The following is a 27,055-nucleotide window of genomic DNA, read 5'->3' on the forward strand; positions in this document are numbered from 1 at the left end:
CTTCCTAAAGTGAGTCATCTTAAAATGCCAGTGCTTCACATTTTAGTGTCAATATCCATCATAACTTTAGACCAAGCACTGATGCCAATGGATTTACACATGAAGCCCTGCCAAATAATCAGATTTGGACAGCAATTAATCTCTTCATTAATTTTGCATTTCTACTTTTAAAAAATAATTTCTTAAACAAAAGGCTTCAGATCTCACCCAAGAATACATTAGTAAGCATCCCAGTGAGTCAAACACTGAATACTCAGCGCTGCTAACAAGGCGCAGCAAGGTTGTTTCTGAATATTATACTCCATAATAAGATGTTTAATCAACAGTGCCATGCAAAACCTCTATTCTGCATCTAGAGAACATAAAGCCCCAAATTCACACTGGTCTGAAGCTTCCCTTTTGGCCCTGTTTATCACGGAAATAAATAGTTTTACACATTTATTTGGTTGGAAAGCTCATTTTAGTATCTAGAGGTGAATGTATCTTTTTACAAGCATCCACTATGTTGGCTGAACATTTTATATGCAAATAGCAACAAAATGTTCCTTTTTATAATTAAAGGACTTTTTTGCAGAATCACAGCACAGTGGAGGTTGGAAGGGACCTCTGGAGGTCATCTGGCCCAAGCCCAAGCTCAAGTAGAGTCACATCCAGAGTTGGCTGCCCAGGACCATGTTCAGGTGGCTTTCAAGTATTTCCAAGTAAACAACCTCTCTGAGCAACCTGTCCCAGAGCTCAGTCACCCTCCCAGTAAAACAGCATTTCCTGATGTTTAGAGGGAACCTTCTGTCTTTCTGTTTGTGCCCATCACCTCTGGGCTTGTCACTGGGCATAACTCGGCTCTCTACCCAGAAAAAAACCAAAAATTAAAAAATCAGAATTTACAAGGACTCAAGGGACAATAAAAATAAGTGCCTATGACATTTTAAAGAACATTTTAAGTAATAATTATGCTGTGAGAATTTAATCTATGTTAATGTCTGCATTCCCTTGCAAAATTTCTCCTTTTCCATTTCCCAATACAATGACTCTTTATAGACTTTATCCCTTTAACTACTATTGTGTCCTCATTTTTTTCTGTTCTTTCCAAATCTTTATCTTCTGGCAATTTTGTTCCTTTGTACACTTGCTCTACTTTGTAGGTGCCTGTGTCCTTCACCTACTCTTTGCATTGTCATATCTTCTCAAGGAAACATGCTCATTATGTTGCATCATTTCCATATATTTACTTTACTACATTCAACAACACAGGTATTAGACATTTAATGTCTTCCTTGCTAAAACTTTTAAAAGAACTTTAAAAAATGCTCACCATTTTCAAGGAGGACAAATGTTACTGAATTAAGTAGCTGAGATCAGAGTATGCACTGTACACAGCATGATCAAAGCCAGGAAAGTGGACATCTGTAGTAAGACCCACAAGTCTTTCCCTCAATGCATGAAACCTTTCTGAGAAAGGCAATCACAAAAACCAGTCACCAGAACACAGATCAATACTTCAGTACATCAGTATTACCATGGACCAAGCCTAACAAAATAATTCATACCTATTATCCAGTCAAGAGTGATAAATCAAGTATACTGCCTAAATGCACAAATTTTTTAATGCTCACATTTTAAAACAAATAAAGATGATCTTTTTTCTCATGACAAAAGTAAAAGATACAGATCATTGATTATATGACAACATTAAATACATAAAGGAAACACATGCCAGAAAGAAGAATCTCCCAACATTTCAAACCCACGTATTTCCATTAACTCAGTAGGTGAAGAGCTGCTCTGAATTGACAACTGTATAACAAAAAAACCCTGATCTTCTAGCCAGCAGGTAAGTGACTTTGCTTTAGCTTCAAGGCTTGATGCCACTTAATAAGATTTCTCCAAGGGATGTAGGATGGATTTCCTGAGCACAGGCACACATCTCAACACAAAACCCAGTAAGAATTCAGGTCCCTGGAGGAATGAGGGCTCACAGCCTGCATCCTACTTGTTTTGTGCTCTCCTACCATAACTCTACTACATGGAAAAGTGGCCTCTGTTCCTCTGCTGGCTTCCCTGCAGACCCTTCAGAGCACGAGCAAAGGTAAACTGTGACAGCAGCTTTCCTGTCTCTTCACTCCTCATATGAAGCCCCCACGCACTGAGCAGCTCAGGAGGACCCCACGGGCAGGCCAGGGCTTCAAAGGTAGCTGGTGCCCCAGAGAGGACATGGTACATGAATGCTGCACATCTCCAAGAGAGAAACATGGCTTGCAAGGGAAAAAAAAAAAAAAGAAAAGAAAAAGAAAAAATATACATTTAGTGCAAGCCTCTTAAATGGCATGTGAAGATGCGGTCACAGCCAAGCAAGCCAGCTGTTCTCTGGAGCAGTCTCGTCAAATCAAGCTCCCTTTACCCCCATGAGCAAACAGATCTCACTTTCAGGTCCCATCTGTACATACAAGACTCCATGTCTGCCAATGTGATTTTGACAGTCTGACTGCCATAGCTTTTGAAGCTGCTCAACTTCTTTTATCTGCCTGTGTGCATGCTGAATGCAGCCATCCTTCATGCTGAAAAAAAAATAAATACGTATCATCATTCATCGCCAGTGTTTTGATAAATAGTACATGGAACAATGAAGCAGGAATTGTACTGGGAGCCCATGTCAGATCCTCTATCCGTCACCAGTTAAAATGTTCCCCACTAGGCTTTCTTTCAAAGAAACACATCAGCCCTAACTATAATAAGTGGCAACTGTCATTATTACACTGGCCTTCATTAGCAACTGCAAGGAGGTGGCGAAGAAGGAGAAAACAGAAACCAGCATTATGCCCTTGCATGGGTTTTCACTTCTACTGCGTGTGGTTGTTGTTCCTCTAGTCTCAGAATGCATATACATCAACTTCAAGACATTCAGAACAGGGGAAGAAACCAGATGATTCAGGTACATTAGATGTATGGGTACATTAGATTCTGTATGAGCAACAGACTAGCACAATTCAAATCAGGAAAATAAATTACTGGAGTGACATTTTCCAGTGCAGAAGAAAAAAAGATCATTGAACAAAATCAGAAGTATGGATATTCAAACAACAAAAGAAATACTTTTTCCACACAACCCACAGGTAAATTGTACAATTCACTATACAGGATGGGTCAAAATTTTACACTGATGCAAAGCAGTAAGGCAAATTCACAAAAGAAAGTCATAAGGACACAAATTCAGAGAAGTCATAAGAACAAGGCCCATGTACCTGGCCCAGAGAGCTCCTGAGTTGCAGACTCCTGAATCTGTATCAGAAAAGCGTAATTGTGAGCTTACTGGTGCTTAAACTCTTTTTTGTGTGTTGATTACCAGTCACAGCCAGAGATAGGACACCATGCCATCTGGATGTTTGATCTGATACTCTATGGATGCTTTTAACCACTGTGGATAAAGCCTTTAACATGTAAAACTTCATGCTGTCCTGTCTCAAGTGAGTGATAATTAATTCTACTATTAATTCTATTTTAGGATTAATTCTAAATTAATTCTAAAAATTGCCAGAGCCAACACCAACTTTTTTTTCCTCTCTCTCTCTCTGCCTCTGGCAAAACCTGCTCTGTATCTCTTTTTCAGTCCTGTTTTCAAAAGGTCAATATTTGAAGTTTTAAGTATCTTTCTTTTTTCTCATCACATCGAAAGTTCAATCGTATAATAAAGTTAAAATTCTGTCAAGGAATATTTTTAGAACACTAAGCAGTATATCTATAAGCAAGCTACTATAACAACACAGGCAGCTTAACATACTTCTGTTTCTATAACATGTCAGCATAGAGCCTTAGCAGACCAAATGCCTCAAATCACAATTGCAATGAACATCTGAAGACCTTAATGAACACCTGGAACTCATTAAATTGTCTTGACACCATAAAGTTCAGGCAGAAACCTCTGGCCCAAACAATTAAGCAGTGGGAACCTAAATAGCACAACAGAAAGTAGGACTGAGCCATTTCAGAAAAACAGATGGGGTTTGGAGCAGATGTAATTAAGACAAGGAGTCAGATGAGCCAGACAAAGTAGCACTAAGAACCAGGTAAAGCTGAAGAGTTTAATTTCAAAATGAGAAATACTGTGAAAACAGAAAAGCAAAATTCAAGTATGGTTAATGACAGAATTTAAAAAGGAAAAAAAATTATTCCATTTTTCAAACAGCACCTTCTCAGAAAGTTCAGAAGATTGTTTTATCACAACCATAAAACCAGTACTACAGACTTCTGGAAGTCTGACAGTATACCACCAGTGAAGACCACGAATTGAGAAGTGCTAAACAGCAGATTATGTACAAGGGTGTAAAGCAGACCACTTCTTTCATCACACTCCTTTTACCTGCACCACTGAATATCTGGACATAGCATCCATCTGTGGATCCATTCAAAGCTACAACGAAGAGGATGCTTCACACGGGTATGCCAAGTTTGGGCTGACAAAGACAACTGCAGTGTCCAAGAAAGCTTCAACACAGTCAGAGCTTTGCTTGATATAACACAAATTATCACTCTGCTTTTTTTTTTTAGCTATTTCAATTAATGTAAGTTAAAACCACCCATTCTGTTTTTAACTTACAAACACCAAACACAGGCTAGTAAGGAGAAACTGAAATCTGCAATGTCTCCCTACTTTATAAACCTTCAGCCATACTGTATATAACAAGCCTTGGATACTGGTCATAAACCAGCAGGTTTACAATTCTCCAATTTATACAAGCCTCTGTAGGTAAGAATTTGTGGCATCTTTCGAGTCACCTGCAGATTGCCTTTGGTTACACTCTTAAGACAGGACAGTAATAATTGAAATCTTTCACTTCGAAGACAATTATACATGCGCTCCTGATCCCAATGTATAGGGAATGCCACACAGAAACCACCCCTGCACTGGCAGTAGGGATTGCACCAGGACTGGAAGCAGGTGAGTACAAAACCTGAAAGGCTGAAAAAATTCTTGCAGCTGTCACATTTTTGCATATCCACTCTAACTGGTATCTGATTATCCTTCAGAAAAGTCAACTTCTAGCTTTTCACGAGCACTGATTTCACATAAAGGGCTTCAAAAGGAATAAAAGAAGAAGAGGCAAAATATGGTAACTTAATTAATAATATATTTTTAATGAAAAAGGGTGACACTGTAAGGGGGCAGGAAGAGAAAATTACAGAAATGTTTCTGGAGAAAAAGCAGCAGTAAAATTAAAGATGATTATGACAATGGTTATTGTTATTATTATTGCTATTATCATCATCATAATCATTTATTTGTACCATTTAAACAGAGATCTAAAAGGGCCATGTGGAAAAAACCCCCATCAATAATGCCACCATGAAGTGCCAGCCATGCAAAGCGGAAACCAATCACAGGTTGCCAGAAGGTATAACAAAGGCACAACATGATGTTCAGGGTATGTTTGTTTTGAAATTTAAAACTGAGAACATGGGTGGACCCTTCCAAAGTACTAAGTCACGTTATAGACTCTTCTTCTGCCCTCAGTAATTTAACCTGTTTGCAGACAATAATTTGGCACAGGTGAACGATTACAGTTCTGATAACAAACATGGAAGCAACACAGATCTCATTTAAATGATCTTATAGCAAGTAAGGTCCATTTGTGGAGAAATCAATCAAAATCAGGATGTTTTAGATAAGCCCTTGTGACTGACCTCCATTTGCCTATAGCATTCTGATGGCTCCAAAAGGCTTTCCTTGGGAAAGAGAGCAAGAAAATATCACCCAGGCAAGTAACATCCAAAACCTCAAAAACACGCATCTTTTTACACTTCTGGGCTTCATCCTACAAAACAATTCACAAAAGTGAATTACTTGAGTATTCTGTGCTTAGTGGGTGGATAAGGGCCCTAATATGCCCATTCCAAGCAAAGCAAGCAAACTTGCATTTCAGGAAAGCAGCTTTCTTACTTGTATCAGCATTGCCATCTCCTTTCTTGCAGCTGGTCATCCATGGGCAGGTTGAAAGGGCCATGCAAAACCAAACTGCAGTCTGCATGTAAGCAAGGCACCCTGCCTGCTCTGGATCAGATCCAGGCCCAGGATGCACCACTGCATCATGAGCTCCACTCCTGTATAACAACTCACATTTTTTGTGTGAACATTTCAGCATGCACTTCTTTTCTTGCCCCTTTTCTGCAAGACTTGTTTATTTCAACTGAGCTATTTTTGTCTATTTTGCATCCCCTCCCTATGCTCTTTTATCTGCTCCCAATGTTTTTTCCATTCCTTTCAGTAACTGGGAACTAATCCCTTTGTGGGTGGTTTGCACAAGGACAAGCCCAACAGACCTCCTGCCTGACTTTTATGTATTTATTTATTTATTTTTAATCTTGCCTGTCTATGTATTTTATTTGGAAGCTTTATGTAGAGATTTCCTTTCAGTGTTTTAATTCAAGCCAGAGGCCTTAATAGGAAACTTAATAAATTATCTAAAATAAATAACAATGACATTCAAATGCTTTCACACCACACATGGGCAAGAACAGTGTTGTTGCAATAAAGCATTTCAGTGAAAAACGAATTCACAGGCCCCGACAAGAGGTAAACATCTAAAGGCGCCATTATCTAATGTCTTTCATCTGAAAGGACCCTGGAGCACTTTGTTACACAGCTTTATTTATAAAAGGGAGATCATAAAATAGATTAATATTCTAAAATATTGAGCATTCTATTTCTATTAGAGTTTGTCATATACTTCTAAGTTTTAACAGCTTTTTGCTGTCAGCTGGTTTGGCATCCTTGTGACTGAGAGATCCTGCCTCCATCTTTTCTGCTCTGTAGCTTGACTTGGTCACTTACTGCTGGGATCCTTCACTGAAAAAAAGCCCTGCAGAATGGGGGAAGCAGAGAGCTTCTGCTCCAACTCAGCTTCAGGGATAGCCTGGCTCCAGGGGCAGATCAGCTCCAGCTATCTACAACACAGAGTGCTACCACTGCAGATCTATAGTAGCTCTTGCACCTCTGGAAGGCGTAACAATTTAACATCACTGGTGGTAATAACACAAAGGAGACAGGCAGCCAGACCTCATTCCTTAGCAGGGCTGTGACAAAGCTCCACATACAGACCACCAGCAAAGCAAGGTCATGAGCACATTCTACAGCCGCTGCTCGGGTAACTTCCACCGGAGGGACAAACACAACCCACTGGTACAAGGTACCTGTTTACTTTTATTGGTTCTGGAAAGGACAACACAGTAGTGGCCCCACACAAAGTGCAGTCATGTGGCAGAGGAGAAGCCAAAGCACCCAATTTCCTCTTAACACCTGAATAAGATATTGGTTCATCTGGGTAGAACGTTGGCCAGCACTGGTCTATATACACTGCACTTCTCATCATCACCTCTGAGAAATGTGGTATAAAATGCCAGGCTGATCCCTTGGAAAGACACCACTGCTTCCAGAACAATGACAAAATGACAGCAAATTTCAAAAGAGCAACTAGAGTTATTAGCTTGCTAATAACCACCCAAAAATGAATACAAATTGGTAAGCAGCCTTCCATCAAACAATTTTGTGATTGTCGTGACTAGAGCCACTCCAAAAATTTTCAGCTGATCAAAAATCCTCAAAACAAGCCTCTTATCTTCAACTTAGACTATTACTGGCTCACAGAAATAGAAATCTGTGCCTTCAATTTTATATGAAGTGTTTTCAAGGCTTCCCCTCCTTACTTATCCCAAATAGTGAATGAAGAAAGCATCAGACTATTTTCTTTACGTAGAAATACAAAGATGAAGAGTGAGCAAAATGGCTTTTGAAAACTGTTTTTTTAAATGAAAATATAGTTCAGTGAAAAGTTCAAATACTTTCAACTTGTAAAAAAAAACCCCAAAAACCCAGAACAAATAGAAAGTTGTCGCTATAAACAGATGAGATTAAAATTTTACAGAACCTAACATGTTCCACTAAAAGCAGTGCCATCCTCACGAATATTTAAAAAATAATAACCCATTTTCTCTATTAGGGAAAATTTCAATTTCACGAGAAAGTAGCTAAATCTACACTGACAGAAGTTACCCATGAGTGCCACAGCACAATGTGATGGAACTGTCAGTGCTAAAGAACACTTGTAAAAATAATTTGGAAAGTCAGCCATCATCACATTGGACAGAGAACCCAAAAATCATTCTCTGCAACAGCCTGGAAGCAGAAAAATGATTTTAAAAGACATTTTACCCTCTTTTTAAAACCTCCTGTACAGTTCATGCACCTTCCACGGGTTATTTTATGGGCCTCTGCCTCATTCTGGCATTGTAAGGACTTGAAAATGCAGCCTTAAGGTTGATTTATTTAACAGCAGCAACTGTTTACTGAATGAATTTGCTCCCATGTGTATTCAAAACTCACTTCCACTGACATCCAAGATAAAAAGTTAACACGTCAAAGTTAGCACAGTAGAGAGAAAGGTAAAATATTTATTGTTTCTCTCACAACAAAAGGAATAACTTTACTCATAAATGCAACAGTATGTTCCATTAAACACATGTAAACCTGTTTGAAATACCAGGCTCAACACATGATATAGGAGAGCAAACCTACATTAACCTACAAAGCCTTGATTATTGGTGAGGGTTAAAAGCTCTATCTGATATTTTGGACTGCAGAGGTATTTGCTGTAGTGGTGAGGATACAGTAAGTTGGCCGATAAACTGCACTTCTCAAGTGATTCTGGAGTTAATTGGCAATAAGAAACTTCACTCCATTTACTATCTGACTTTCTTCTAGCTTTCACACCTATCCAAGGGAGTCACATACCATGTTTCCAACTCAAATACCTGTGATTCTCAGTCTTAATAATCACTGCAGCATATAAGTACATCACAGATTTTTTTTTCTAGAATACTTTTAAAAGTCAAGCTTAACAAGAACATGTTAGATCTGACATCTCTAATCTCATCATCAACAACACTGAACTCAATTATTAAAACCTTCATTAACATGAATCATGTTATCCATCCTCTGGGCACAACCCACATCATTACAGTTGTTCTAAAGCTCAGAACAGGTGATTTCTAAGCTGATGAACTGACTGAATCACAACAAGCTGGATGTAAAACATAGCTAAATATCCCCTTACTCTGACTGCTGTACCTAAGTTTTGAGCTTTGAAGGTAGTTATGCTGTCCATTGAGGAATTCCTCAAGATTAGCTAGATATATACCAAAAAACCTCACTGTATGGGTGCCAACATTCAGTGGGGTCAAATATTACTCGTGATCAAACTCTGAAGATGAGTCATGAAAATTTATTTTTAAATTGGCTTGTGAAATCAGATACCCAGAAGAATATCAAGATTAAACTGACAAAGACAAATGCCAAGAAATGTTGGCTACCTGTGTAGAATGATATCTGATAATATAATGAAAATGAATTGATTCATCTTCACAGTTCCAAAGATAGCGAAATTAGAACTACCATCTTTCAGAAAATGAAAATACATCCAGGTTATGGTGAAAACCTATGTGTAAAAAAATAAAAAATCCTTCACAGCAACACTGAGTTGCCCAACCATTAGACCTTGTTTTTCTTCATGCCCTTCACTGCATACTTTCCAAAACAAGTAATATAGAACTTGTTTGGGCAACTTTCCCTCATCCACAGGCACTGAATGGAAGAGAATGACAAGGAGTCAAAAAAAAAGAAGTATGTATTCAGGTAATTGAAAACTGATTCACAATACATATGCACCAACACACTCAAAGAAATGAACTGACACAGTAAATCAACTGCAGCTAATGCTGACATTTCATAACTTCTGATAGCTTAATCTTTCTCTCTGATACACAATGGCTGTCTGACAAATTGCTCAAGTTTTACAAAAGAAGTAGGATAAACCTACATGTTGCTCCTGACATCCACCATCAACCCACAAAGTGATGAGCAGGACTGATATCTCCTATCTACATTTAACTAACAGCTATTAACGTTGTCATTTCTGGTTTGGATCACTCACCGCAGAGGATGAAGATACTGTGACCATATCTGATAGCTGTTCATGAATTCAGGACATCACAACCATAGGTCCAACCCCAAGGCCTGGCAGAAAGTCACATTAGAAAAGCAGCAGGCAGGCTTGCCCTCTTCTCTGCCACCTACTCCCTCCAGGTATTCCTGCATCTTGAATCCAAACAGTCCCAAAACTCCCACCCTGTCTATACTTCAGGCTCATTCCCACTTCTATCTAAATTCTGAGCTCTTTCCCTATTCTCATAAAAGCTGCTATCACTTAATGTGAAATTAATTACATATTAGATACCTACATCAAATAAGTAAAAACCTCTGCTTGAACAAATGCAAGTAAAGGAATAATGGGTGCCCACCAGGTAATACCATCTATTTTTCAACAGCACAACAATAATATTGGAAAGCTTACAATTTCTGCAGAGTGAGTAGAAGCAATGCTAGCAATTCAGTTGCTACCAGTATTTGCACCAATAGTTTAAAAAATAAAATTTTAATAGCAAGGTATTTCTAATACTACTAGTAGTTTTAAAAAAACAGCCTAGGAGACTAGAGTGCCTTCAGTATTAAAAAGGTTTCAAATTTCTGTCCTTAACTTTACAAACACAAAGGCCACAAGAAACTTAAAAACCAGCTGCCTAAAACCATCAAGTTTAAAATCTTTTAAGTCTCTGTCTTATTATTTTCAAACAGGAGATATACTTGTGATTAAACCTCAGTGTATCTCAGTATAAATGTCTCATGCTCAGAAATTGCATTGAAAAAATCTCAAATGAAGAGATAAAATGCCTAGTACATAGCATACAAGTTCTATATACTGTGCTTTCTAGTCTAATGGACAAGATGGAAGTTTTTAAAATGTGGCCAGCCTGTTCTGATTACTGTTACAATTATGCATCAAAGCTGCAGAAAGAGCAATTAAAATGTGAATGAGGCATTAGGAAAATATTCTGTATGTATGGAAACAAAATTACACGTATTTGCCTCAAAAGGTAGAGTAGGATCATCTGTTTTTAGAGAAGCATCTCTCCCATTTCAGGCTTTAAATGGCTGATTTTAGTTGTCAACAGCAAGGCCTTCAGGAGAGAAAAATTACCTACACCTGTAATTACTGACCCCCACGGCCTTGCATTAAACACACTTATCTCCCTGACCAGTGTAATCACAACTATATCTCACTCCTCCACTCCGAGGCAACTGAGGAGGAAGCTGGCTGAAGGAGGACAATTTTAACACTTAGTGACCACAGAGACTAGAACCTTACCACAATTAACCCAAAGAAACACCAGCTTCAGGCAGGCCCTTTAATAATACATAATAACATTGTGTCAAAAGCGAATTCGAATCTGTTTATTCAACAGAATGACTGTATGGCAGCCATAAGGCATAATAACAAGGTGTAATTGGTTCATAAATAGTATGTATTAAAATGACAATATTAAAATCTAATTTGTTAACCTCCCTGCTGGATTTGTTTCTTCTGGAGAAAGAACTTAGGGCAGGACAAATTTTGTCATTATGAACAACTCTCAACTTGAAGCACTGTTTCAAAAGACTTCTGATTTCCTTAGAACAAGAACAACATCTACATGCCAATAGGTATTTCTCAATAAACAAGCCTTGGTTTACATTTTTATAACTTGCATAAATATTGCTAATATTCAAGAAAGCTGATGGCACCAGATTTCTCTCACAAGTGAAATGCAGAAGTCTGGAATCTCTAATTAGTAAAAAGGACTACCAAATCTGAAAAAACCATAGAGAGTATTGTTCTGGAAACAGTAAGAATGCTGGAAATGCAGTGAAATTTAAATGAAACATGTAGATGATGCTTTTTCATAGGAAAACAGCAATTCCTACTCTAACATCTGTGATCAATGGGGTGTCTTGTGGGCAAAAGTAGAATTGCTAAGATAATGTACATGAGAAAACATTTCTCTTACACACTGACAAATGTAACTTATGCTAACAGCTCATTTTGTATAGTAAAGCAATCTGAGCCTGGATGGAAAAACATCAAATTTTCTTCCATTTCATACATTTTATTCAGTGCTGGTCCCATTTAGGTCATCAAGCATATGCCTAGCTCAAGATATTACCAGAACAGGAAGTGACAGGTACTCTCAAACTGCAGCCTTTCTTAGCCACTTAGTCCTCTGCATACTTTTAAGACACCTTATTTCAAGGAACTAAATATTTTGAGCATCCATTCCTTACAATAAACACAACTCCCTCCACAGCAACACCCTTTGTTAATTAATCAGGCATTTGACATTCTCACTTCTGTGCAGCAGCTGGAAACACAGTTCCATCGTATGCTCCCAGAAAACTGCTCAGATGAGGAGCAAGATATTTGTATATTATCAGGCTCAAAAAATACTGCATAGAACCAAATTAGAATTGGGGGAAGGGAAAGAAGAAGAAATAGGATCCCTTTTTCCTTATGATAGCCCTAATATAAATACCTTGTTGTATCCCTTATAAACTAAGCTCTCTCAGTATGCAATCAACATTCCTTTTACCTGAAGTAGAGCATCAGAAAGCAGTCTCACTGTATCCTCAAAACAGCCTTCTGGGATATCTTCACATGTGCACCCTTTACAGATAAGGTCATTCCTCAAGAAAGGTCCTCATTAGGGCAGCTACAAATCACACAGAATCACACAGAATCACAGAATGAACTAGGTTGGAAAAGACCTTTGAGATGATCAAGTTCAGCCTATGACCTAACAAATCCTCATCAACTAAACCATGGCACTGAGTGCCATGTCCAGTCTTTTTTTAAACGCATCCAGGGATGGGGACTCTACCACCTTCCTAGGCAGACAATTCCAATGCCCAATCACTCTTTCAGTGAAGAATTTTTTTTCTGAAGTTTAACCTAAACTTCCCCTGGCACAACTAAAGTTTAAATATCTTCATTTTTAGTATTTTGTAATCAAATAATCATGATTTTTGAGCCTCCTTCCTACCTTTCTTTTTTCCACTGACATAATTCTCTGTTGTGTCTCTACCTGAAGAATTGGCCTTGGTATTCCTTTTGGTGGAATTGGTTTTCCTGCAACACTCAACCCCCTCTAAGCTCTTTCAGGTTCGAGGCTTTAAAGGTGCCTCTTCCCAGGGTGGAAAAACTCTCTCTCTTTTTGCTACCTTACTCAGAAGACTGGATTTCTTCTTTAACAGGATGGAATACTCACTCTTTCCCAACTTCTCCAATACCTCTTGCAGGTCCTTACATTTGGCCTTGTCTCCAGGACACTACTAAACACACTAACAGGACATCATCATTCTGCTGATAATCATCCTTCTGCTGTTGGCCATTATCCTCTGGAAACTACATCTGTGGAACTGACTGCTGCCTTCTGCTGTCAGTGCATGCCAGATCCCCCACACATTTGCTCAGCTTCACAAAAGCCAGTGCCATTCTCCACTCGGACAACATTTTGACTGGCTGCACTCCAGCTTCACCCGTCGCTCCTGCACGTGGGCAGGTGCATGTACACACCTCTCCTAGGCAGTGTGCATCTGCTGCTGCAGGTTTCTTCACAGTTCAGCCTTGTCTTTCCCTGATGAAACAATTACTTGCCATTTTCTTACTTTATAAGCAGATGAGCCAACTCAGTAACTGGGGCACTGCTACCTTGTGATACAATTTCCTCCAGAACTCTGATCTTTCAGTGTCTCCATTTTGCATTTTTTATCACTTTGTTCGAAGCAGGGCTGTAGATTTCAATAGATTACAACAGACTTCCGTTCTGTAGCTTCTTCTTCAAACAGCACGATTTGTGCATCTAAACAGTTCCTTCCGCTCAATGACAATTTTCCTTCCCAAATTCTGTTTTTCTTGTGAAGTTACTCTCATATCCAACAGCTTTGACTTCCTTCTGCATTTTAATAACCTCTGCCTGTAATTCTGCATGAGGATTTTGACTATGCTCTCCAACTCTTTGACTAGTTGGGAAACCATCTGGATTTCTCCTCAGAAAAAAATTTCCTCCTCCTCTAGCGCATCAGTTTGTTCTCGTTTGAGCCAAACTTGAATGGATTCTCTCCACACTTTTGTATATTTAGCACTTCCTGCCTGCCTTCAAGAGCTGGGTTTTTTATGCTGCTTCGCCAATTTTTGTGCAAAGGATTTCACTTAGATTTACAAATAGATTTCACAAAGTTGCAGAGTGATTGGAGTTGAACCGCTGGAAGTTTTGAGCTCCCTGCTCAAGCAGGGACATGGATCTGCTTGCCCAGGACTGTTCAGATAGCTTTTGATTATTTCCAAATAGAGACACCAAAACCTCTCTGGGCTGTCTAAGCCACCTGTCCTCCTAGTAAAAAAACATTTTCTGATGTTCATGAGGAACCTCCGGCGGTTTAGTTTGTGCCCTTTACCTGTTACTGGGAGCTACTAAAAAGAGCCTGGCTCCATCTTCTTTGCACCCTCCCTGCAGGTATTTATAGACATTAATAAGATCCTACTGAGCCTTCTCTTTAGGCTGAATAGCCCCAGCTCTCTCAGCCTTTCCGCACAGGTGAGGTGCTCCAGTCCCTCAATCATCTTGCGGCCCTTCGTTGACCTTTCGTACTGGGGGACCCCCACCCCAGAAAACGACCCTCCAGGTGTAGCCTCACCAGTGCTGTGCAGAGGGTAAGGACCACCTCCCTCAAACTGCTGACAATACTTCTGATGCCACCAAGGACACCATTTGCCATCTCTGTGGTAAGGGTTACACTGCTTGTTCATGTTAAACATTCTGATTAGGGTAAACAAAGCTGTGTTTTCTTCATCAGTAAAATCATCTACATACATTTCTTTTCCTTAAAAAAAATAAAAAATAAAAAGATAAATGCATTAGGATACTATTTCTCAGTATACTAGTTTGCCAAGTAATTCTAGAACTGGAACATCACAATTCTGATTTGAACTTCTTTTTGAAAATTCACAAGAATTTCCCCAATTTAACTTCATTTTCATTATTTCCCGTAACACTTGTATTATACAAGTGGATTACTCCTCTTTAAGGAAGTTCCAAACGCAAAGAGGATACTGAGAGCTCCCTCAGAATGTTCACAAAGGATTGCTATTAAAGCAGAAATGCTGGTTGCCCAAGGATAAGTGCCTAAAAAATTTCTTTTGTCTGTCCTACTACATTCTAGCTGTACTTAACAAGCAGTTACTTGGTACTTTACATTCAATTATATTGTGAAATGTTTATAGTTTGTAATGCGTATCCTATCTGTTCACACTATCTGTAATTTGATTAATTCCTCTGGGAACTGTTTAAACCAAGGCAGTGTCCTTAACGATTATTATGGTTCAGAAATGCTATCATAAAACCTAATTTCTCCACTATTCAGATGCTCAATATGTATGTATGCTATACAAGGCCTTCAGAATTTCATATTAAAGTCTTTATTGAACGCTTTACTCAGAAAGTGCTCATATTCCAAGCTTAATTATCAACTGTCTAATAGGTGAGTAATCTCATCTATTGAGTACATCAATAGGTCCTCATCATTAAACTTTTGTTAAAGAAAATGCATTTATTTTCCTTGAACACAAAAATTATCATGCTGAACAACTGCTTCTACACAGAACAGCAAAGTATCTTCACCCTAATTCAAAAAGCAAGAAATGCCTCTCAGGTGTATCATTATCTTAAAATACACGTTGTTATCTTTCAGCAATTTTTTGAATAAAAGCTTAGGGTTAATTTCTGATATAGGTGAGCTTGATTCCACTTCAAACTTTTTTTGAGTAGAATTATCTAACAACAAAACTTTAGCTACATGTTATGGCATGGTAAAACTAAAAACTGCATGGATGACCCACTTACAAATATAATTAATTTTGTTTAAAAGCTGACAGTACTGTTTTCACATCATATATTCCTTTTTTGCCCAGCTTTTGGGGTAACTATCTAGATGCTTATTACCACAAACCAGAAAAACTCTTTAATTTAAAATTTTCCCAAGCTGATGACCTAACCTTTGCAGGAAACAAACTGCTGCATGACCTACAAGAGCAATTTCCAAGTAGCACATCAATACAGCATTACCAACTCTCATTACTCAGAAACAACTGTGGCAATATTGGATGGTTTCCTTCAAAGCCATGACTGCATAAGAATAAACATTGAACAGAGAGGCTGGGATTCTGAGGCAATTGAGAAAAATGGACAGACAGAAAAGACCTTTCACAAAAATATTTGTAGAAGTAGGAGCTGGGTGTGGCTGGGAAAAAACAGTATGACAAAGAAGAAGGAGAAGACACAGTGAAACAGTTCTTGGAGTGAAAAACTATACAGAAGGTGTGCTGGTACACAAGTTTAGGCCATACCTTGGCATTTGCAAATTGATACAGGGCATAGAAATGGGAAACAGCAAGACTGCTATTTGCCATTTAAGGGAAAAGGATCAATCCTTTCCAACTTACTGCTCCATTTCTTTTCTTTAACAATTCTCCTAAGAGAAGGTTATGAAAGACACCTTTGCATGCCATGGACCACATTTAAACTTCATCAAGGTTGAAAAGATTGGTAAAAGACTATTAAAAAGGTTTAAAATGTATTTTGGCTCTTTTAATACCAGCTTTAAGAAATAAAAGCATGCAAGCACCCAGACCAAGTGCAGAGCTGACAGTTAAGAAGGTGTAATAAGGAGCCTACATGAAAGCCCAGTGTGTTTGTGCTTTCTGGAAACAGGCAGTCAGAAAAGCCTGGCTATACCAGTCACAATACAAATCGAACAGAGTCAGCACAGTCAGGCACAGGACCTACTGTCATTCTACAAGTCACTTCCCACTAGTTCTGCCTCTCTCTGCAGCATTATTTTTCTGTAGACATAACAGTTTAAGGACAGAGGAAGGGCATGGTTTGTAGACAGATTCAGCATTGTATCAGGTAAGAAGGTTGTAAAAACTTTCAGAAAAAGCTTTCAGAAATACAAGTCTGTCTTCAGAACCTTGTATGCCCAAAAGCTTGTCTGTCTTTTCCAATTACACTAGCTTGCTGTAACAAAGAGACAGGACTTCTGCCAACAAACGTCCTGTCTTCTTTGTGCAGTGACAGAAAAACAGAAAAGAGATCTGCAGTACCACTGCAGTTTACAACAGTGTATGTTTTGTACCACTGAGGCTTCTAAAGCCGAAAGGCATCATCATGGCATCATTCTACCTCAAGATTTTTAAATTATTCATCAGTAACAACTGTTCCAGTGGTGTCTGAAGGCAACATTTGATACAAGGGATCCATACTGTCAAGACTCACGTGCTGATTAGACTTTTCTGTCCAAGAAACATAATAAAAGTCCCACTTAAAATTCAAATGCCAGTTACATTAAAACAGAGTTTAAAAAAACAAAAAAAGTTTTCCTGCATTGTTTTTCTGTATTCTTACCAGTGACACTACAAACCAAGAAACACTACTGAAAGGGCTCATTTGTTTGGGTTTTTAAAATTTATTTCATAAACAAGCAATAGACTTTCTGGAAAAAATCTGCTCTGCAAGATACATACAACCTCAAAAAGATGGGACAGAATAAAAAAAAGCTTTCTTTCTTTTTAAAACAGGAAAAACCTTTTTTAAACTCCTTCTGCTCTAAGCCAAAACAAAACCAAGAACTGTGCAGACTTCCATAACTAATGCAGTATAAAAACCAACATGTATTAAATATTTTTAAAGGACAGTGCTCCTTTGAAAAGCTGTAACTAATTCATTTGACAGTCCAGCTGAGATACATTTACATCCCTATCTACTTCTAAAACCTCTGCTAAATTAACAGGGTGGTTTTTTTGCAGCTGTAGACATGTGCTTGGAACACTCAAATAATGACAAATGTAAATAAATAACTTCCTTTATGTTTATAGTAAAAAATGTTATATATGCTCAATAATGTATTCAGCATGTTACTTAATTCACTGCATCTAATTTGCATATTCTTGCAATACTTTTTAATGCTTCAGTCCAGCAATTAGCATACTGAATCTTATTAAATATATCAAAGACATCTTTTTAGTTAGCACAGTCAAAAGCAAATGTACACCTGCAAAACAGTTTTTTAAACACTAGGAATTTAAGAAACATTAAGTGCCATAAAAATTGGTACCATCTTAATACACTAGAGACAACAGAAACTATTAGAAGAAACACCTACAATGGCACCATCCAACCAATCTGATTCGCAGACATCATACAAATATTTGACTGGAAGGAAAATCCCTGTAAGGCTAATTGAAGCCTCCTAAATTAGGTCTGGGCTTTTTTTCTAATTATCTCTCACAGAGCCCCCTGAAAATCTCTCCCCAGAAAACTCAAGATGGATCAGATGCTGAAAGTTGGTATCTCTATGGCACTATAAAAAAATACTCAGCCTAGCATGCTTCAGAGCCTACTGGTCACTCTAGATAAAATCCTGACCCCACTGAAGTAACCAGATTTTTTTATCATTTATCCTGAATTTATCACAGCAATAATAAGAGTCATAAGAGGAATGTGTTAAATTCCTTTAAAACAGTTTCCCAGTGCAGCCAAGGAAAGTCAAGTTAGGTCAAAGATTTCTAAATTTCACTCTTTAATTACTGCACAGCATTGTGCTTATCCATGCAGGGAAGGGGCCTGCACACCTCTGCTCCTTGGCTGCTAAAACACACTTTGTGGTACAATGGCACATCCTGGCCTCTAACCTTTCTACCAGACAAAAACCTTGCCAGCCTCTCTCAGTTTGTTATCCCAGAACAAATAAAATGCTCCAAAAGCCAGACTGAACCATGTGTCTCTGCAGTCATTCGCATCTGCTCCCTCCACCACCTACCCTCACACAGAGACACCTCCCATCCCATGGTCAGAGATGAAACATGTTCCTCCTACAACACGTGCAGTGGAGTAGCTGCACAAGTGCTGCACAACTCACATCTCCCCTTCCTTCTGCATCAAACTTGCTTCTGCTTTTGATATGTGCCCATTTAAGTTTTCATTTTTTTCAAAGTGCTGAACATTATTTACATAAGGTTCAGGACTGTAAGCACAATGCCAAAGTTAAAAAAAAAAAAAAAAAGTGTATCACAAAATGCAGTATTTTCAGCCCTTGCCACAGAATAAATGGGATTATGCTTATTTTAATTCCTGTGACTCTCCTTAGTAACTACAAAAAAAAAAAAGAAATTAGGTCATTGCAAACTCTAACAACTAAACCAAGCAATTGTAGAAAAGTGTGGCTCACACTACAATGCTTGTAATTCTCAATTATTGTTCAGCATGACGAGTCATTCAAATCCATCACCGTAATATGCACGTCAGTAATTCAGTACTGGGGATTCCTCATTCTTGTTTGTTCTGATATGCTACAGGCATGTTATTAGAGTCGAGAAACTATACCAAAAGATTCCAGTGAATCTCTTCAGCAGTCATAAAAACATTGCAAAAATACATCATAAGCATTCACCTTCTTGACTCACTTAAAAATAGTCTCACATTCTTGCCAAAAGCACAGCACTGCCACATGACCTCTTCTTCTAGATTTTCACTCTAAAACTGAAATACAATGTACTTCTCTGCCCACAGCATATTGTTAATTACACCCCAAATGGAAAGCATTTAGCTTCTGTATTGTAAGTTTTCCATTCTGTTCATTTCAGCATTTTACACTTTATAATCAAACACATACTAATGTTGAATTAGCATTGTAGGACTGAAAAGCAATAAACTTCACTTGGCAGCCTAGCTTTATCCCAGAGAAAAATAGAGGTATAAATCACCAATGATAAATAAACTATAAAATAGGTATAAATCACCATTTCTGGGAACAAAACAATACAATATGCTTCTAGAACTGGTCAGCGAATCAAACAGGCTCTTGAGAGTTTTAAGTCAGTCACAATCTAGGGGCCCATTCTGTACAACAAACATGGCTTTAATCAGACACACATACCAGGATGTGCTTGCAAAATCAGCATTTTCCATTATGAATGGTGGTACACAGTAGAGACAACGTTGTTGTTGGCTTGCTTTTTAACAGAAGAATGGGAAAACAAAACATTTACTTCTTATGCAAATACGAGCAATAAGCAGTGCTGTTCAATATTTTCTTTCAAGAATCTTTTGGCAGACAGATTCAGAAGAAAAGGTGTTTTCTAAAGAAAAAAAATCTCACTGTCCATTCAACTATATATCTTTAACATTCCTATCCAAATCAGTGGGATTCTCCTATAAAAGGATTAAATTCAGTAAGCCTGGTGAAGAGCATAATACACCATCTTGTAAGAAAGAACTTTTATTTACAATGATGGTCAAAAAAATATGACAGCAGGAAAATCTGATAGCAGCCACAGACTCATCACAGAAAGCTAGTTCCACTAAAGCCACTTCTCTCTTCCTTCAGTAGTATCCCACCATATCAGTTCTGTTTTACAGAGACGTAAATTGGCAGTCCCTACTCTGGTCATTCACACAGTTCCTGCCATCAGGAAGATTACGTAAAGGAACACAACTCTTTATTGATGACAAGTTTGACCCAAACAACAACAACAAAAAGATTCAAACAGAAAATTTTCATTTCGTTCAAGTCTGTCATGCCAATCACTGTTAGCTGAAAGGCTGTGCAAACAGCACAGCTAAATCCGCACAGCAATGATGCAGTGACCCAGAAAGAGAATCTAATGGCCAACTGAGTAAATAAAGCAAAACTAGCCAAACCCAAAGGGCAGCATGCACATGAGCATCTTCTCCACTTAACTGGGCACATACTGAAACCTAGCCTTGTATTTTCAATAAGACAGCACACTCCTGCAAACTGTAATAAGACTTCACATTCCTGCAAACAGCACTTCCTATATTGTTCCCAAAACATATATTACACAAAAGAAGAAAAAGAAGTGCCCAGGGTCACAGAAAAGTTAGATAACAAAATATGGAGAAATGAAAAGTGATTATTGTGTCACACACTTAAAAAATAAAATGCAATTTGTAATTGAAAATTAAACGGACAACTAGCTGTCATTCAAACCAAAATGCTGGACTCAAACATCATTCTTCTCTTTGGGAAAACGTGGCTGTAATTTTTTTTGAATGAACCTGATGCAAATACATACATGAATCTGTCTCTCATCTATACACATAGAAGTCTGTATGATTTACCATACACCCACACACCTCCATACATACAAAGCATGTGGAAGCAATTGTTTCAGACTAAGTATTTATTGGTTGCTCCCCTTTTTCCATAAAAAGAGGACTGTTATTAATATTGCACAAGAACCAAAACTACCCCCTCCTGAATCTTTGGTGCAGCTTGTGTTGAAAGGGCAACATATATTCGAGTTCACCCACTAAGTAGCACAAGAGACAAGAAAAAACACATTGTATCTTTGGTGTTCATTTCAGCCCATAAAATGTCAATCCACCCATCAACCTAACAGCAAATCTTTGATTTGGACAGATCCTTCTCAAAGAGCACATCCAAATACATCCTAACTAAAAAGCAGAAACAAACTAAGCCCTCACTGTTGTCCAAGACACTTGGTATGCTATTGGGCATCACCTGCACTTTCCATGAAGCATTATACACAGAAAGAGACAGGTGCCAGGAAGATGATAAAGCGCAGCTGAAATATCAGTTTATACCCAACAGCCTTTAGGAAAATACAAGTGGAAAAGTTTTTGTATCATTGTAGTCAGGACAATGCCTTGCACACTGAAGTTAGAGCACTTTACTGCAAGGTATCTCAGCATTTCTCTGAGAAGTCACACCTGGCTCTTTTTCTAACAAAATCAAAAGTTTTTCCAGACACAACAGCTATCTCCTGTCACAGGCTGTTCCAGTTTGCAGCTTCTGAAAATCTGGCAGACTTCAACCAAGCTTTTCTCCCATTCCCCTGCCTTTGCATTAGTTTTCCAGGCCAGACTTCAGTACTGTGCAAAAGCAGTCAACTATCACAACGTTTAGCTCCCATTAACATGTGTTTACTGCATATGCCTGGAAACTGGCAGGTACTGGGGAATGAAGGAGAAAGTGGGCCAAACCAAAACCAGACACATTTCCAGAGAAGTTCCCACCATCAGTCTTATATGCTTGAATTTACCAGAAAAACTTCAACTGACCCAAATCAAATTTGGATTAGTCTTGAGCCTCCTTCATACCACTCTGTCAAATTTCAAGCAGAAGTACTTTAAGAAGGAAAAAAAAAAGCTATCATTTTCTTTAAAGTGTAACACACGTTTTGCTTACCTCACTGTTGTGGCCCCTCAAATTGAAGTTGATTCTCTGAGGGGTGTTCCGGTCCCTCCTGCAATGGCTGGAAGTAAAAGTGACGCCTACAACTCCTCTGCCATTGCCTGTTGCCAACCAGCCTTCCTCATAGTACCGCCTCCTGCACACTGGTTTCTCCTTCTCACTCTTGGGGACTCTCCCTTTCCAGGAGAGGCAGAGGATGTTGGAATCGCTGCAAAGAACAGGCCCATGTTCCACTGCTGCATACATGCTTTTTAAATATTTTATTTTTTGACATAAGAAAGTAATATGTCTAGTGCACAAAATTTAAATCAATTTTTTTTTTTTATTGATAAGACTGACCTGGGATAGATCATTGAAAGGGAGGAGGATGGGGTCAGTGTTTATAAATATCCACCAAATGCATAGTGAAAAATTCCTCTATAAAAGATGATGGCAGTTGGCTAAGAAAAAGTAACACTTAAAAAAAAAATTCAGGTTCATTTTTGTTTGAGTCTGTAGAGTGGGGGTGCACTTATCCTTTGGAGAAACAGCTACTTCATAAGAGGCGCTCGAGAAATGGTTAAGTCATCTTTTTGCTCAACTTGATATAATCTTTATACAGCCTGAGATTCCAGTTTAGTGTAATGCAATTCCAGAGACAAAGAGTTGCAAATGTGTAGGTTTCAAGTAACTTAAGGCTTTTAAAATTTCCTCCAGTCAGATTTTCTTCAAAAGTTCAGTTGCAGAAATTTAAACACACGCACATACATATATATGTATATATATGACATTCCTCTTTTCCAAGCTGCCCTCTGGCATATCTTTTCCATCTGATGTATTTCTGCTGCTAAAGCTGAAAGAGATTGCATAAAGGGAAAAAAAGGCACACAAACCGTGTGAAACAACAGACCCGAACTTGTGCAGGCACTGGTGTGCCAGGCCAGTTGGGAAATCCCTCTTGGTACTGAACCGCTCGTTGGACTCAAAAGTTTTTGCAATCCAAAGCCAATCCAATTTTCATTGCAGCACTTTTTTTCCACCAGAGACCCAACACAGCCTGAACTGTTTATCACGCTATCTTGCCTGCTTTCCCACTTTTTGCTGCCACACACGAATGAAAAAGAACCCCCTCTTCATTTATAGCAGAATCAAAAATGCTCTAAAGCTTTTAGCTTTCAAAGTAGATAAGTTTGCCTCAGGTGAACCATGAAGTTCTCTCTCCTGTGAAACAGGCTAAAATGTCAAGCTGTTTTTCCTTTACTTTTCCCTTTTTTTCTGCTACAAGGAATCACAGACTTTTCATTCTACCATAAAAAACAAATGCCAGAATTAAAGCACATCAAGTAAGCACTCTTTCAAAATCTTCTAAAATTCAAGGAAGGAAGAAATATAATCATCTAAAAAAGAAAGAGAAGCAGCATTAAAAATCTGACTTCCTGGGTTCACTATTTCTCTAGGTATTTTCCTTGCTTGTTTGATCGGATCTCTCCTTCTTGATGCTTGTCTACAGCACAGATTCATAGTTCCAGACACAACATTTGCAGCTCTACAAGAAGGAAACATATGAAGTATTCCAATTGTTTTATTTGAATAACATTTATAAGCTCAATTAGCTAGTACTTATACCACACTAAGTGAAAAGAGGAAAAAGGAGAGGGAGAAAGAATATCAAGTTTGATGACCTGGTTAACTCAAGAAGGATGGCGAGGTTTGCTCAGTTCAATGCCCAGACTTGTCCCATAGTTCCTCAACTTATTTACTTCCAGTCATCATTACTCAGCAGAAGGTCACAATTTATTAGTCCATTCACAATCTACTGAGCCCAAAGCAAAATGTGCTGAAGACCATACATTATTCCTCTGCTAGAACTAAATCAGTCTCCTCTGCCCTCTTGATTCTTCTGTTTCCCTCACAGCTATTGATTTAGATTGTGGAGGTTTTTATTAGGCTTTTTCTGCGCAGAGTGTGTTTTTTCTTCCTCTTCTTGCAAACTTTTTTCACCCGTGAAGACCATGTGGAAAGTTGAACATTACTGGCAGGTGTCTTTCCATGGATTACTGATTCCTGTGCTGCAAAGGTGCTGCATCTGGTTCTCAAATTAATTTTCATCAATTGCAAAGCTCTCAGGAATACGCCAGAGCAAGTCTACGTGATGACAAAAACATGTGGGTTTTCATGTATATGCAGTGCACACACCAATCTGGTACTCAGAACTGCATCTGCCTTTTCAGTTTAGGTGTGGTAATCTTGTAAGATGCCCGCTACTCAAAACTTGAAATTCCTGGATTCTTCCAACTCTGCAAGGCAAAGCACACACACACACAGACACACACACAAAAAAAAAAGTGAGTAAGTCACAAAACAACTTAAAGATACTAGTATTACTGTTACAGTCATCAAAGCATTACGATTAAGGATTTCATACTGTACTCCTATAAAGTATCTATATTATATATAAAAACATTATTCAGACATACACATTTGATATATTTGTATTTGATATACACACACAAAAACGAACTACAAGTTTTTCTTTTTCACTTTCAAAATTACCAAAACATTGCACAATGGACACGTATAGCTAATGAAATGATGAAATGTATCTCGGAAGGATACATTAGAGGCGGGGTGGGGGGGGGAGCTTTCTTCTGGTCACAGTTTCTGGGGCAAACTCTTAAAGACTTCACAACTTCAGAGTGAGGATAGGGAAGAGAGATGTTAGTGACAGAGCAGGCACAGAGTTAGACCCTGAGGCACACAAACAGAATCACAGAATGGCCAACCTGGAAGGGACCCCTGGACATTATCTGGTCCAACCACTGTGTATCCAGGTGGCTTCTGAATATCTCCAGGGATGAAAACCCCTATGAACTTTCTGGGCAACCTGTGCTCAGTCACCCTCACAGCAAAGTGTTTCCTGATGTTCAGAGGCAACCATCTGTGTTTCAGTTTGTGCTCATTGCCTCTGGCTTGGTCACTGGACAGCCCCGTTAAGAGCCTCTCTCATTTAATTCCCTCTCATCAACTGTACACAATGAAAAGATCTCCTTAAGCTTTTTCTTCTCCAGGCTCAAGGGTCTCAGCTCTCAGACTTTCCTCATAGAAAAGATGCTCCAAACCATGAAAGTACAGTGCTGAACTTATCAGTCTCAAAGAGACTGGGAAGAATCCTCCAGGGCTGAAACTACTGCTTTAAAGAGATCTAAGGTACTTCAAAATTAAAGCTTAAAAGTCTGAATCAATACAGACGAATTTAAAACCTATTCAAATCCTGCTTAAATCTCCATTTGTAAAAGGGCAGAAAAATTCCCCAAAGTCAGTTTTATACAGAAGAGTGTAAATAAAGCACAAGAGACGAAGCTATTCAGGATATTCCAGAAGTTGTATCTGAAGTGCACACATATGCACAGTTACTGCATCTACACAGCTACTGCTAGAGAGCTCATTTACATTCAGAGCTGCACTCATCAGAGCTGTAAAAGGGTCGTGTTTTTATTACACAAAGCACTATAATAACCTCATGTTTCCTGTAATTAAGCACTTACTTCATTCTAGCACAGATGTATCAATAAGATTTTTTTTTTAAAAGAGAATAGATAAGAAAACAAATTTATAGATATAAAGGCAAAGTTGTAACATTGCTTACAACACTGCACAGTTGGCTGACTTATCAGAAACACTGTCCATGAGATTTGGTGAGTCACTGCCAGACCTCTTCAGCACTACAACTCACTGAAGTTTTAAAAATAATGGCTGCTATTAATTTCTTTTTCATCATGGTAAGACGATGATATGAGAAATGTCACCTTTCCAAATTTCTGGTGCTTCTCAATTACAGTCCAAAAAAATTCATATACAGGAAAACACAGAAAAACTTTCAGAGTACAATGGTTTGTAGACTTCTGCATTTATCCCATAAGTAAACCTGATCCTCTGAAGGATCAGTGCCACTGTTTCCATACCCACTGGAACCTTCCTAACAGACATCTGCATTCAAGAGTTGACATTTTATATTAAGCAGCATGAGTATCATGATGCAAGCCTTTACTAATCCTACAGAGAAACAAAAAAAAAAAAATGTTTACTGAGAAAACAAAGTCTCTGAAATATCAGTTACAGCAGAATGAGGTAAGCACTAAACAGAATTGTTCGAACTGTACAAGAACCACGAGTTTACAAGTGGATTTTTAAATACAGGTAACTATAGATGCAGTGGATTTGCATAAAATCTGTATGCAATTTCTGTCCTTACTGCATATAAGATTAACAAGTTTGAGAAAAGGACTCATCTGCATCTTGGTCAATAACCTTCTCTCACCTTAGTATCATTTACCATCACTTTCAAGATTAGACAGACCAAAGGCTTCTCCTCTTAAAAATATCCTAACTGCATTAGAAATGCTGGGCAGGGAGAGATGAAAATCTAAAATAGCTACAAAAGTAAGAAAATCAGCCATTATTCAAATACATTATTGGAATACTTTCTCAATACAATACAACCTATGAGAATATTTTACCTTTAAATCACTGAGAATTGACACTACCTTTATGTTATATTCAGTGACAAGAAAAAAAAAACTTTTAAGAGTGCGGTATCAAACACTCAAAATACAGGCTGAATTAAGATTACATATATTATATATTCACTCTTTGCATTCCCTTCTTCTTCATTTCCATTCACTCTGTATTTCCTAAGAAATAAACTAATGAAAAGATTCAAGTGCTAGTCTTCCCTCTGGAAAATCAGTAATTTAGACACTCCCCTTCTGCCATCATTACAGCAGTCTCACAATTCTGCTCCTTTTCATATGTTGAAACAAAGCTTTTTGTCTTGTTTTTCCCCACCACGGAACACGAGGGTAATGGCTT

General features: G+C 38.3%; 1 protein-coding gene and 1 long non-coding RNA gene across 7 annotated transcripts in view; one reads left to right on the forward strand and one right to left on the reverse strand.

Moving 5' to 3' along the window:
• The window catches only part of TULP4 (TUB like protein 4), a 156,265-nt gene that overhangs the window by 103,600 nt on the left and 25,610 nt on the right, over positions 1–27,055 (reverse strand). For all 6 annotated transcript variants that reach the window (XM_069010587.1, XM_069010583.1, XM_069010582.1 and 3 more), the window contains exon 2: positions 22,202–24,483. In XM_069010587.1, coding sequence (XP_068866688.1) covers positions 22,202–22,453 — 252 coding nt within the window. In that variant the 5' untranslated portion in view covers positions 22,454–24,483. The remainder of the gene's footprint in view (positions 1–22,201; positions 24,484–27,055) is intronic.
• On the forward strand, positions 3,947–5,178 carry LOC138107267 (uncharacterized). The gene is made up of 3 exons (XR_011149362.1): positions 3,947–4,061; positions 4,181–4,933; positions 5,023–5,178. It is a non-coding gene; the product is annotated as an uncharacterized lncRNA (long non-coding RNA).

This window comes from Aphelocoma coerulescens, chromosome 3, assembly GCF_041296385.1.
Source record: "Aphelocoma coerulescens isolate FSJ_1873_10779 chromosome 3, UR_Acoe_1.0, whole genome shotgun sequence".
NCBI classification, from domain to species: domain Eukaryota; kingdom Metazoa; phylum Chordata; class Aves; order Passeriformes; family Corvidae; genus Aphelocoma; species Aphelocoma coerulescens.